Here is a 13,648-nt window from a genome sequence, read left to right as displayed (position 1 = left end):
TTTCTTATTGAACAAATCCAGGTGTTGTGGCTTTTCTGACAAAGTTTGCTCAGAAAAGTTCTGCGGGCAGACTTCAAATACAGATCTTAATAGGAGAAGTATGTAGAAAGAGAATTCTGCTGTGTGTTAGATTCTAGACCTCAGCAAAATAGGATGTTACTTCTTGCCATTCGAGATGAATCACAATGTTTACTGATACAGCTCTCCAAATAATACCAAGGACCAAATAAAACTAGCTTAAATATTAACATGAACATAACGACACCAGCTAAACGAACTCAAGGTGTAGAGTCTGTGTAAAGGCAGAAATGTTTTGACAATCTGATTAAGTGTGCCAGGCAAGTTTTTAAAGAAAATGACTATTTGAACCCATGTCCGGATGGTTGTAGCAGGGGGGAATGTGTTGACATGTAGAGATGAGTCTCTCTGATGGATAGAGGCTGGGATCAGACAGTGGGGCTGGAGGGAAAGAGGGATGGAGGAGAGCAGGAAAAGAGGGATGGAGGAAATGTGCGAAAGAGGGATGAGGAGGGAAAGAGGGATGAGGAGAGGAGGGAATGAGAGATGGAGGGGAAGTAGTAGAAAAGCGATCCATCAGGGAGGGGAAGTAGTAGAAAAGCAATCCATCAGGGAGGGGAAGTAGTAGAAAAGCGATCCATCAGGGAGGAGACAGAACAGAAAGAGAGGAGAGGGTGGGGCATGGAGAGATAAATGGTAGGACCTGCTACTCGGTCATCACTCAGCCTTCATGACATGGGCACGAAAACACACACACTAAAGGAACATTCTCACTCATGCTAGAACACATTTGTACACAGCACAAAAACAGACACACGCTTAACCACAAGCTTGATTATGTGTGAGCAAGCAAACCCTGTGTATTCCATGTAGCATGGTCCCCCTCATCAGTACCTTCCCCCAGCATGTTCCAATACCCCAGAGAGAAACCACAGTCACATCCCACAGCCTACCGCCTCAGTCAACCCAGACTAGACCTGGGTTAAGCACATGAGTCAAATACTTACACATTTGAGGTGCACTTGATATGGCTTGGGAGTGTTGAGACAATTCCAAAGGTTCCATTGTACCAGGTAAACCAAATCAAGTGCAGCTCAAGTACATGAAAGCATTCAACATAGAGCACGTATATGACCCAGGGCCAACTCAGACTAGCCCGAGCCACACCGTCCCATGCCATATCATACCATGCCGGTTTACAGTGGCCTTCATTTTGTCGTCTATTGTTGGGGGTGAGAGGTATTGTTGGGGGTGGAGACAGGACAGTACAGGGTGGAGATTTTATTTGATTTCTATTAGGAGAAACGCTGGGCGTTTATACCTGCAGGGGTGAGCACCAGGGCCTGCAGGATGTCCGACAGGGACACGATGCCCACGATCCGGGCATTCTCATCCACCACAACCAGCCTGTGGACCTGGGGACCAGAGTAGCAGGAAAATTAAAAAGGAGGAGAGGATAAAGGTTAGCAGAGAAAAGAGGAGACGGTGCTATATTATATCTGAGACTGTGACAGGAGACGGCGCTATATTATATCTGAGACTGACAGGAGACGGTGCTATATTATATCTGAGACTGTGACAGGAGACGGTGCTATATTAGATCTGAGACTGTGACAGGAGACGGTGCTATATTAGATCTGAGACTGACAGGAGACGTTGCTATATTATATCTGAGACTGTGACAGGAGACGGTGCTATATTATATCTGAGACTGTGACAGGAGACGGTGCTATATTATATCTGAGACTATGACAGGAGACGGTGCTATATTATATCTGAGACTGTGACAGGAGACAGTGCTATATTATATCTGAGACTGTGACAGGAGACGGTGCTATATTATATCTGAGACTGTGACAGGAGACGGTGCTATATTATATCTGAGACTGTGACAGGAGACGGTGCTATATTATATCTGAGACTGTGACAGGAGACGGTGCTATATTATATTTGAGACTGTGACAGGAGACGGTGCTATATTATATTTGAGACTGTGACAGGAGAGGGTTTTGAAGGTCTGGTGTGTGTGTGTGTGTGTGTGTGTGTGTGTGTGTGTGTGTGTGTGTGTGTGTGTGTGTGTGTGTGTGTGTGTGTCTCGAGCCGGTTGCAGTCACCTCTGCTTTGACTATCCTGTTCACGATGGTCTCCAGTGTCTCGAGCCGGTTGCACTTCATGACGCCCTCAAAGTACTGTGAGCGATGCCTCAGAGCCTGGGTCACCGTGATGTCCAGGTTGTTGTAGGTCTTCTCAGCAGCAAGGTTCTATACACAGTAAAGACAAACAACTACTCGGTCCATCTCTGAACGTTCACTTATGATAAGAAATATTCACCAACATTAAAAAGTTGACTAATTCAAACAGGTGTTTGATGAAGTATTTTATGAAATATTTAGGAAAGGGATACTTTTTTTTAAAGAAAGAAAATGGTTACTTACAATGACATCAAACTTGGAATAGATATCCACTACTTTTCCTGAAAAGTGCAAAACCAAAGAGATTCACAATCCGACTAAAACCATACAATCGACACTTACACAAATGACTGATTGGCTGAAAGAAATTGATAATAGTCAGCTTGTGGAAACTTCTGTTAGACTTCAATGCAGCTTTTGACATTATCGATCATCATCATTATCGAAAAACTTGTATTATGGCTTTATATCCCCTGCTACATCGTGGATGGAGAGTTACCTGTCTAACAGAACACAGAGGGTGTTCTTTAATGGAGGCCTCTCCAACATGATCCAGGTAGAGTCTGGCATTCCCTATGGCAGTTGTCTAGGCCCCTTTTTTCAATCTTTACTAATGACCTGGCACTGAGTAAAGCCTTTGTGTCTATGTATGCTGATGACTCAACATTAGCTACCCCAGCAATTGAAATCCCCGCAACACTTATAGCTGCAGTCCGTTTCAGAATGGGTGGCTAGTAATAAACTAGTACTAAATATTTCAAAAACTAAAAAGCACTGTATTTGGGAAAAACCATTCCCTAAACCTCAACAAAATGTTGTAATGAATAATGTGGAAATTGAGCAAGTGGAAGAGACTAAACTGCTTGGAGTAACCCTGGATGTAAACTGTAGTGGTCAAAACATATTGATGCAACGGTAGCTAAGATGGGGAGAAGTCTGTCCACAATAAAGCACTGCTCTGCTTTCTTGATATTGCCATCAACAAAACAAGTCCTACAGGGCCTAGTTTTGTTGCACCTGGACTACTGCCCAGTCATGTGGTCAAGTGCCACAAATTACAGTTTGCCCTGAAAAAGAGCAGCACGGCTGGCCCAACTTCTTATGGCTACAGGGGCAGTATTGAGTAGCTTGGATGAAAGGTGCCCAGAGTAAACGGCCTGCTCCTCAGTCCCAGTTACTAATATATGCATATTATTATTAGTATTGGATAGAAAACACTCTGAAGTTTCTAACACTATTTGAATTATGTCTGTGAGTATAACAGAACTCATATGGCAGGCAAAAACCTGAGAAAAAATCCAAACAGGAAGTGAGAATTCTGAGGCTGGTCGATGTTAAACTCATCGCCTATTCAATTCCCTGTAATATATGGATCTGTTTGCACTTCCTACGCCTTCCTCTAGATGTCAAGAGTCGGTAGAATGTTGAATGAAGTTTATACTGTGTTGTGGGGCCGGATGAGAGGGGAATGAGTCAGTGGTCTGGCAGATTGCCAGTTGCTGGTCACACGCATTCCTCATGATATCGCCTTGTGTTCCATAACTTCTACAGACAGAAGGAATGCTCCGGTTGGAACGTTATTGGATATATATGATGACAACATCCTGAAGATTGATTCTCTACTTAGTTTGACCAGTTTATTCGACTTGTAATATAACTTTTTGAAGTTTTCGTCCAACGTTTGCCTGCATCTGCGCGAGTGTTTGGACACGTGTACTACACATGCTAGCAAAAGTAGCTACTTGGACATAAGTAATGGACATTATCGAACAAACAACGATTTATTGTGGAACTAGGATTCCTGGGAGTGCATTCTGATGAAGATGATCAAAGGTAAGGGAATATTTATGATGTAATTTCGTATTTCTGCTGACTCCAACATGGCGGAGAAATGTTGTTAAATCTGAGCGCCGTCTCAGATTATTGCATGGTGTGCAATAATCTTTTTTTTTTTTTTTTTTTTAATCTGACAACGGTTGCATTAAGAACAAGTGTATCTTTAATTCTATGTAAAACATGTATCTTTCATCAAAGTTTATGATGAGTATTTCTGTTAATTGACGTGGCTCTCTGCAATTTCTCCGGATATTTTGGAGGCATTTCTGAACATGGCGCCAATGTAAACCGAGATTTGTGGATAAAAATATGCACATTATCGAACAAAACATAAATGTATTGTGTAACATGATGTCCTATGAGTGTCATCTGATGAAGATCAAAGGTTAGTGATTCATTTTCTCTCTATTTCTGCTTTTTGTGACTACTATCTTTCGCTGGAAAAATGGCTGTGCTTATTGTGGTTTGGTGTGACCTAACATAATCGTTTGTAGTGCTTTCGCTGAAAAGCATATTTGAAATCGGACACTTTGGTGGGATTAACAACAGGATTACCTTTAAAATGGTATAAGACACATGTATGTCTGAGGAATTTTAATTATGAGATTTGTTGTTTTGAATTTGGCGCCCTGCACTTTCACTGGCTGTTGTCATATCATCCCGTTACCGGGATAGCAGCCATAGGAAGTTAAATGTACATGGAGAGCTAACATCAGTGGCATGCATTTCAATCTCTCCTGGTTCAAAGTAGAGGAGAGATTGAATGCATCACTACATGTCTTTGAGAGGTATTGACATGTTGAAAGCATCGAGCAGTCTGTTCAAATGACTAGCTCACAGCTTAGAGACCCATGTCTACCCCACAAGACATTCCACCAGGGGTCTCTTCAGTCCCCAAGTCCAGAACACACTCCAGGAAACACACAGTACTACATAGAGCCATGACTACATGGAACTCTATTCCACATCAAGTAACTCATGCAAGCAGTAAAATCGGATAATAACTAAACCTTATGGAACAACGCGGACTGTGAAGAGACACACACACTCCATACAAACGCACATTGTAATATTGATGTATGGTGGTATTATAAATGTTGTATTGTCGATATGTCATGGTGTAATAATGTTATATGATGTACTGTTTTATATGTAATCTAAGTGCCTTAATGTGTTTGGACCCCAGGAAGAGTAGCTGCTGTCTTGGCAGGGGATCTCTAATAAATACAAAATACACCACCACACGTCTCCTCAGCCTGAAGCACACACACACCTGACTCGTCCACCACTGGCAGTGCGGACACCCTCCGGTCCACAAAGATGTTGAGGGCCTTGATGATGGGTGTGTTGGGGTGGATGAAGGCGATGTTGTGGTAGGTCCCGATGGTTAGTTCCTCCAAAGTCTGCTTCATAAAGGCAGGCTTGGGCATCTCGCACACCTGCCACATGTTCATAAGGGAGGAAACATTTGGAAATTCTTAAAAACATTGACTGAAACCAGGCAGAACTACCAATGAGAAACACTTTTCGAAATGTAAACGTTTTTTGTTGTTGTGTGACCTGATAAACATGAGATAGGATAGATGGGACAAAGCACTTAGGACTAAACTGGTTTCACCTCCATTTGACTGCCTAATGTAGTGTTAGCAGTCTTTTCATCAGTCTACCTGTCCCATTTTTGATATTGTCCATGTCTGTCTGACCTTCTTGCATGCCCTGCTCATATTACCATGAATGTCTGCCGGTCTATTTTTCAGTCCGTCTGTCTCATATTCTCTATGTCTGTCTGTCTGTCGGTCTTGTATTATGTCTGTCTATACCTGTGTGTGTGCAATCACCTGGTCTATCACTTCCTTAGTGCGGCAGGTAGCCTAGCAATTAAGAGTGTTAGGTCAGTAACCAAAAGGTCACTGGTTCGAATCCCCGAGCCGGCAAGGTGGGGGGGAAAAAAATCTGCCATTCTGCCCTTGAGCAAGGCAATTAACCCCCAAACACGGCACACACATTTCAGTTGAATGCATTCAGTTGTGCAACTGACTAGGTATCCCCTTTCTCCTAACCCGCGACAGACGGATGTCCTTCTGTCAAGTAGGTTCATATTTCCTAACGTCTTTCCTGTGGTCTACTTTATTATGCAGAGATACATTTCACACTCCCTTCTACAGGTCAGACACCTTCACCTTCACCTAGACAAGACTGCTTCTCTAGCCAGCAGCCTGCTACAGTACTACCGTAACACAACCAATTCATTCATTTAAACAACATAATGTAAATAATTAACTCTCGAACCGATTGAATGAATATAAAATCATTTCCTGAATTAGTGATTTGAAACTGGTAACTGCGTTATATAGTCACACCATATCATTAGACTTGAGGTCATCCAGGCAAAATCAGATGGTTTCTTTTTATTGAACCTTTATTTAAATAGGCAAGTCAGTCAGATAGAATGAGCCACGTGTCAAACTCATTCCACGGAGGGCCTAGTGTCTGCGGGTTTTCCTTCCTCCCTTGACCCTGACTGATGAATTAAGGTCAGTAATTAGTAAGGAACTCCCCTCACCTGGTCGTCTAGGTCTTAATTGAAAGGAAAAACCAGCAGACACTAAGGCCCTCCACGGAATGAGTTAGACACCCCTGGATTAAACTAATCCTCTACTGAATCAGATAAGACCAGCCTCTCTAGGCTCCATCCTTTCATCATCCTACCTTTGTAGGTGTCCTCCTTAATTTCCTTCTCTCATCCCATCTTTCCCCTCTTCCAGAGTGTATGTTACCTTCAATTCTACAGAGATCCAACAAGGGGCAGCATACTCTGAAATTCCCACCCACCTTGTGTTATTCCTATAAGAGAGCCCATGCTTCACACATCCAGTTTGACTTACGAAGAGCTGGAGGAACTTGAGGATCCTCTTGTGCGTGAGGATATAAAGCGCGTTGCCGCTGACTGGGTCGATGACGGGCAGCCGGTGGATCTTGTTCTTGATGAGCGAGTACACCGCGTCGAATATGCTGGGAGAGGGAGATCAATAGAAGATTGGGTTAAAATAACACAGACAACCTGTCTTTGCCAATAAAGCACTCGAGACCGAGGGTGTTGATACACTGACTCTCTCTCTCTCCATCAATCGTCTCCATCTTTAAAACAGTCCAGGCTACCTTTTTAAGTACTGCATTGGCTAGGAGGCTTTCGTAAAACCTGTTTCAGAACATTTGCTTCTGCTTGGAGAGAAATGCTACAGTACCTAATGGAGGCGCCATAAAACACTAAGTGGACCTTATTCAGCAAAAGGCTCAAGCAAATTGACCAGATGATGTGCAAACACAAAGTATCCATGCATGTTAAACCAGGAACCACACAGGAAGTCATCAGAAACAAGGGGCTAACTAGGAAGGTAAACAGATCTGCGCTCTATCCCAGTTTCTCTCCTTCACAGACTCAAACCAAATACTCTATCAGAAAGCGAAACCAGCGGAATCAGTTTTTAAGCAATTCAATGATACTGGTGTTCTCCCAAAAGGAGGCAGAAACCAAACCAGAGGCATGTTAACCTGGGATGATGCCATAGTCGAGTGCCCTAGGTGGTATTTTAAGCAGAGGTTCTTTTTTAGATTCTGGCCTGTACGGCTTTTCACGGGATGGACCTTGAATTATTCAGTGTGAAGAAAATAAACAATGGGAAAGGCTGTCGCAGAGCAGGGAAAACAGGACAAAAATACGAGGGGAAAGTACCAGACCTTTCCCCAGAAATCTAGGGAACGTACGGCATACTTGAAACTCCACCTGGGAGAGCGTACTGACAATAAATGACTATACCTATAAATTCTAACTGAGTGAGGAAGCCAGGCTAATTTGCAGTGTTTATGACCATAGAAATACACTTCAAATGATGTGTATGACTATGATGTAGAAAAAACGAGTAGACAAATTAGATTTATCAATCAACTGAATATGGACCGTTAATATAATGGACTGATTAAACCCAACGCAAGTCCCTCAGTGTAATGATGAGCCAAGCAAAGTTAATCATGAACAGATCATTACTATCCTGTTCATGGATCTGCAGGTTCATTTCCCCATCATAAATGTTTTATTTGAACTTCAAATATAAAATAAAGACAAATATGAAATGCAGGTGACATGTATAAGAAATGTGGAACTGTCTCACCTTGCATCAGGTGATATGTTCACTAACGGCTTAAAGGTTTCTTGTAGGTAGAGCTCTATAGGACAGAAAAATAACAAAAAGCACCAACAAACTATCAAATCAATTTCTTTATAATATGTTGAACGACTGATAAAAAGGGTTGTTTTGAAACTGGAAATCTGCCGGAAAGTTCCCATACCTCTCCATGTTTCAATCTGATGTTCCTCCAGCTCGTATATTTGTACCTATAAGACAGAACGTTCAACAATTAGTGATATTTAACATGCTTTCCATGATTCGCACACAGCATTACATTTATAATGTTTGGTTTTTTATAAGCGTTTGTTAGAATTAGTAAGGTAATAAATGTATATATATTTTTATATCACAGCAATTCTCAGAAGAAAAATATGTAAGCGCTGGCATCATGAAAAATCAAACAGGTGGGAAAGTACCAGAATTTGGCACCGCTATCTCCAAGTTATCTCTCAGTCTCAGCTAATGACAGAGGCACTAACTATTTCCTCATCAATATGCATAAGTCTGATATGGAAGGTTCCCTAGAGGGTCTCAATCAGGTCCACCTCAACCCTCTCTGACGTAAAACAAGACAGTTATGAGAACCGCTGCTAATGAATAACAGCAGCAAAGAAAGGAAGGGGGAGGGAGATGAGAGCAATAGATCCTCAATGACTTCATTACAAAAACAAAGGACATTTCTATGGTACCCACAGCTACATTGAGCCCATTAGGCGAATATGAACAGCGGGGGATTTGCTCGGTAATGCGTGTCATTTTTTCTTTAGAATGGTGGTGTGACAGACTAGCGAGGTGGATGGAGGATAGACAAAATGGCCATTGAGCTCTATCAGCTCTTGAAGTACCCTTAGGCAGACGGAGTAGAGGATCAAAGACCTGAGGCCTTTTCTGTTCTTCTGTAAAACAACAGCTACATCACATTCACGATAACAAAATTACTGATCCAGGACTGTGTGTGCATGTGTGTGCGCGCGTGCGGGTCAGCTTGACCACAAACTCACTCAAAAAGCCCACAAACAAATGAAAGGCCATTGGGCAGCCCACTCGTCAGTCAGTCCAGACTAGAGGAACAGTGACTCATCTTGGAGTAAGTTTGGAAAATTCAGGCAAAACCTGGGAATTTTGGGAAAGCTACCAGAATTTGGCAACACTCTCTCAGTGATCTCTGTCTTAGCCAATAACAGAGGCACTGACTATTTCCTCATGAATATGATATGGAAGGATTGACAAACGCTTCACTGCATTGGTTGTTCATTAGGATGACCACACACTGTCGCCGTCACTTGGCCTAACAAATACCAATGAGTATTGGGACGTGGAAAATCCAAAGAGGGCCTAGCCTCACTAGCTGGGCTTTCTATAATGTGTGTAATATGCAGGAGTGACACGAACACAGAGACTCCCTACTCTCACCACTGACAACACTTCCATTGAGTCAAATTACATTATGAATGACACATTTTATTTTTTTACTTACTATGTCAAATGTACTTTCCAGCTGAAAAAGCATTGGTCATTGTTTGTAACAGTTTTGCTGATATTTTGACCAGGCCTCTCTTGAAAAAAATATAATACTGCACTCTGCCGTTATTAAACTTTAGCTGTCCTGGGGAGGACTCATGGAAAACAGCTACATGAAAGTGGTTCTCATTACACAACACAGCTGAGCAATGCAGGCTATTTACACTACAGCCTACTGTAGTCAGCTGGCTGGCACATCTGCTGTGGTGAGTGTGAGGGAGTTCAGTGTGTGTGTGTGTGTGTGTGTGTGTGTGTTATACTTGACTATAATCAGTGTGGGTGAGCTGGTGTGAGAGACAGTAAAGAGCAAGTGAGAGTGTGTGTGTGTGTGTGTGTGTGTACACACACAGGGTAAACGTGTGTAAGCCCTGGGTCAGAACAGAGAGACCGTACTGCAGAACCACCATCTTCTCATGACCTGATGATTAATGATGATGTCTCTCTCCACTCTGCCTGTAAAGCTCCATGACACAGTGCCTGAGATGGAGGTGTTGTTAAAGCTCCCAGCCTCCCAACACAGCACTACTGTACAGTCAGTTAATGTCGTTGGCTGTGGTGACAATAGGAAGCCGAAGCCGTACAGTCAAACCACAGTCGTGTTCAGTAGTATGGACTGAAACAGGGAGGAACTAGCTGGACATGCTCAATGAGAAAACACTCATTTTGGTTTTCTGTTGCAAAATATTTGTACATTATTTCCATTGCCCTAATGAACATGACCCAGAAGTCCTTGGGATCTGTATGATAAGGGGTCACGTACCATGGGAGACTTGTAGTATCTGTGGAGGATGTTGATGAAGTCTGTGATGGTTAACATTCCTGAAGAGAGAGCGAGAGGGAGAAAAAGGAGTGGTCTTGTTAATTGCAGTAATTATTCACATTGCACAGGTGTTGGATTTGTCCAAGCACATACACTCACTGGTACTGACAGAGGGAGACAGAGGAGAGAAGATGAGAGGAGAAGCAGAGGGAGGTACAGGTGGAACAGAAGGGCAATGTGTGAGATAGGGAGAGGATAGGGGAAAAGAGAGGATAGGGAGTGGAGAGGATGGGGAAGATAGGGAGGGGATAGTGAGAAAGAGGATAGAGGGTGTAGAGGATGGGGAGGGGAGAAGATAGTGAGGGGATAGTGAGAAAGAGGATAGAGGGTGTAGAGGATGGGGAGGGGAGAAGATAGTGAGGGGATAGTGAGAAAGAGGATAGAGGGTGTAGAGGATGGGGAGGGGAGAAGATAGTGAGGGGATAGTGAGAAAGAGGATAGGGAGTGGAGAGGATGGGGAAGGGAGAAGATAGTGAGGGGGTAGTGAGAAAGAGGATAGAGGGTGTAGAGGATGGGGAGGGGAGAAGATAGTGAGGGGATAGTGAGAAAGAGGATAGAGGGTGTAGAGGATGGGGAGGGGAGAAGATAGGGAGGGGATAGTGAGAAAGAGGATAGGGAGTGGAGAGGATGGGGAGGGGAGAAGATAGGGAGGGGATAGTGAGAAAGAGGATAGGGAGTGGAGAGGATGGGGAGGGGAGAAGATAGGGAGGGGATAGTGAGAAAGAGGATAGGGAGTGGAGAGGATGGGGAAGGGAGAAGATAGTGAGGGGATAGTGAGAAAGAGGATAGGGAGTGGAGAGGATGGGGAAGGGAGAAGATAGTGAGGGGATAGTGAGAAAGAGGATAGAGGGTGTAGAGGATGGGGAGGGGAGAAGATAGTGAGGGGATAGTGAGAAAGAGGATAGAGGGTGTAGAGGATGGGGAGGGGAGAAGATAGTGAGGGGATAGTGAGAAAGAGGATAGGGAGTGGAGAGGATGGGGAGGGGAGAAGATAGGGAGGGGATAGTGAGAAAGAGGATAGGGAGTGGAGAGGATGGGGAAGGGAGAAGATAGTGAGGGGATAGTGAGAAAGAGGATAGGGAGTGGAGAGGATGGGGAGGGGAGAAGATAGGGAGGGGATAGTGAGAAAGAGGATAGGGAGTGGAGAGGATGGGGAGGGGAGAAGATAGGGAGGGGATAGTGAGAAAGAGGATAGGGAGTGGAGGATGGGGAAGGGAGAAGATAGGGAGGGGATAGGGAGAAAGAGGATAGGGAGTGGAGAGGATGGGGAGGGGAGAAGATAGGGAGGGGATAGTGAGAAAGAGGATAGGGAGTGGAGAGGATGGGGAAGGGAGAAGATAGTGAGAAAGAGGATAGGGAGGGTATAGTGAGAGGAGGGAGAGTGAAATAGATGGGCCTATTTCTGGGACATCCTCTCCACATACACACACACACCTCATTGAGGTCAGTACAGCCTAGGGGTGAGAGAACAGTGGAGTGGAACAGAGGGCTAGATTCTTAGTAAAGCCCATCTGTGCGTGTCATACAAACACATACACACGTTTTCTCTCTCTCCCACTCTGTTGAGTGGACTTGATTTATGTATGTGAGGCTGCAGGGAGACATCAGGCTCTACACTCACATCCTAGTGATACAGCCAGGACAGTTGTGCAATATGGATGTCCCCTAACCATAGGTGGGCACATAGCGATATTGGTCAATGTATCCTTGATTCAATTGTTGAAAAACATATAGACCAATACGGTAAGAATATACTATTGAGTCAATTTCTGCCATCTCAAATTAGCACTAGTGAATGGTAGCCCATGACCATGGCTCATTATAAATCATCTGCCTGTCTGTTCTCAGAGCCGGCTAGAGAGGAGAGAACAGTATTTATATCCGTCTCCATGACGCTGGCCCAGATACAAGGAGAGGAGACGAGAGGAGGCCGCCTCTTGAGGGGAAGAGATGGAAGGAGAGAGGGTGGAGTCGTCAAAATGGAGGGCAGAGAAAGCTGACGGAAAGGATGGAGAGAGAGAGGATGGATAGAGCAGAGATAGAAAAAGGGGAGGGGGTTGAGGAGAGGGAGGTACAGTGCAAAGACTGAAGCATTAGTAAGACGATGGGTAGAAGTGAGGGAGAGCACAAAGGAGAGGGGGTTTCTAAGGACGAGGGGAATGGGGGAAAAAAGAGACGAGGCAATGATTATATTAGGGGGGAGGGTATTATGGATGTGGCTAGCCATGATGTAAGAGTGATCCAACAGATTTAGGCTAGAGAGATTCCTGTGTTACATAATATTCAGTGCATCTCCTGGATGTACAGTAAGTGTGTGACTTATTTCAATATGTGTGTGAACACAGGCCACCAGTGCCCTCCCGCAGTGGAAAGTGAAATCGATGGACAGTGTTCCCTGTGCTGTGCCCTCCTGCACAAGTCTTCAACTGTACTGTCCGTGTTCCTTAAAAAAGACTGATTGAGTTCCCGTCAGTGCTCCTTAAACAGACTGGTAAGTCACAGGAACCCAGTGCTGCTGTGGGAGGGAACAGGCCGGCCCAACAAGACCTCTTTGTGAAGGAACACGACTGGCATAACAGGTTTTTAAAAACCCAAGGAGGCAGGGCACTGTTGCAGAGGTCCCCTCTATGGCAGGGACTATGGCAGGGACACACACATTTTATAATTTGCACGGACTATATCATTTGATCTACTTTCCTCATCACCTCTCAGTTTCTATACCTCCCCTCCTTTATAGTTGTGATACCCTCATCTTTATTCCAGTCTGACCATTTCTCCCTAATAACTTGATTTGGTTCCATTCTGTTCACCATTTATGGAAAATAATACAGTAACATTCGACTGCAAAGAAAAATATATTTTTCCACTTACCGACAAAGCTCTGCTTCTTTGTCTCCCATAGTGGGGCTGCCCGCACCCCGTTGGCAACCAAGGCGAAGAAGGCCTTTTTTACCTACAGGCGAGAAGAACACACAATGTTTTTTACAAGACTTTTTAAACATGTATTTTATAAATGTAGGTGGAATAGAGCAGCATTATCCACCACTTCCCAGCCCCCTCTGCCTCCCAAGCTC

General features: G+C 44.0%; 1 protein-coding gene across 4 annotated transcripts in view; it reads right to left on the bottom strand.

The window, feature by feature from the left end:
* LOC120051009 (5'-AMP-activated protein kinase subunit gamma-2-like) overlaps positions 1 to 13,648 on the bottom strand; it is a 105,265-nt gene that overhangs the window by 3,040 nt on the left and 88,577 nt on the right. For all 4 annotated transcript variants that reach the window (XM_038997583.1, XM_038997582.1, XM_038997584.1 and 1 more), the window contains 9 exons: positions 13,446 to 13,527; positions 10,515 to 10,573; positions 8,394 to 8,439; positions 8,216 to 8,270; positions 6,932 to 7,058; positions 5,320 to 5,485; positions 2,454 to 2,491; positions 2,133 to 2,279; positions 1,340 to 1,433 (listed from right to left, as the gene is read on the bottom strand). In XM_038997583.1, coding sequence (XP_038853511.1) covers positions 1,340 to 1,433; positions 2,133 to 2,279; positions 2,454 to 2,491; positions 5,320 to 5,485; positions 6,932 to 7,058; positions 8,216 to 8,270; positions 8,394 to 8,439; positions 10,515 to 10,573; positions 13,446 to 13,527 — 814 coding nt within the window. The remainder of the gene's footprint in view (positions 1 to 1,339; positions 1,434 to 2,132; positions 2,280 to 2,453; positions 2,492 to 5,319; positions 5,486 to 6,931; positions 7,059 to 8,215; positions 8,271 to 8,393; positions 8,440 to 10,514; positions 10,574 to 13,445; positions 13,528 to 13,648) is intronic.

The sequence above is a fragment of the Salvelinus namaycush genome, chromosome 7, assembly GCF_016432855.1.
Source record: "Salvelinus namaycush isolate Seneca chromosome 7, SaNama_1.0, whole genome shotgun sequence".
Taxonomy (NCBI): domain Eukaryota; kingdom Metazoa; phylum Chordata; class Actinopteri; order Salmoniformes; family Salmonidae; genus Salvelinus; species Salvelinus namaycush.
The sequence above is the reverse complement of the archived record's forward strand: the minus strand, read 5'-3'. Positions and strand labels throughout refer to the sequence as shown.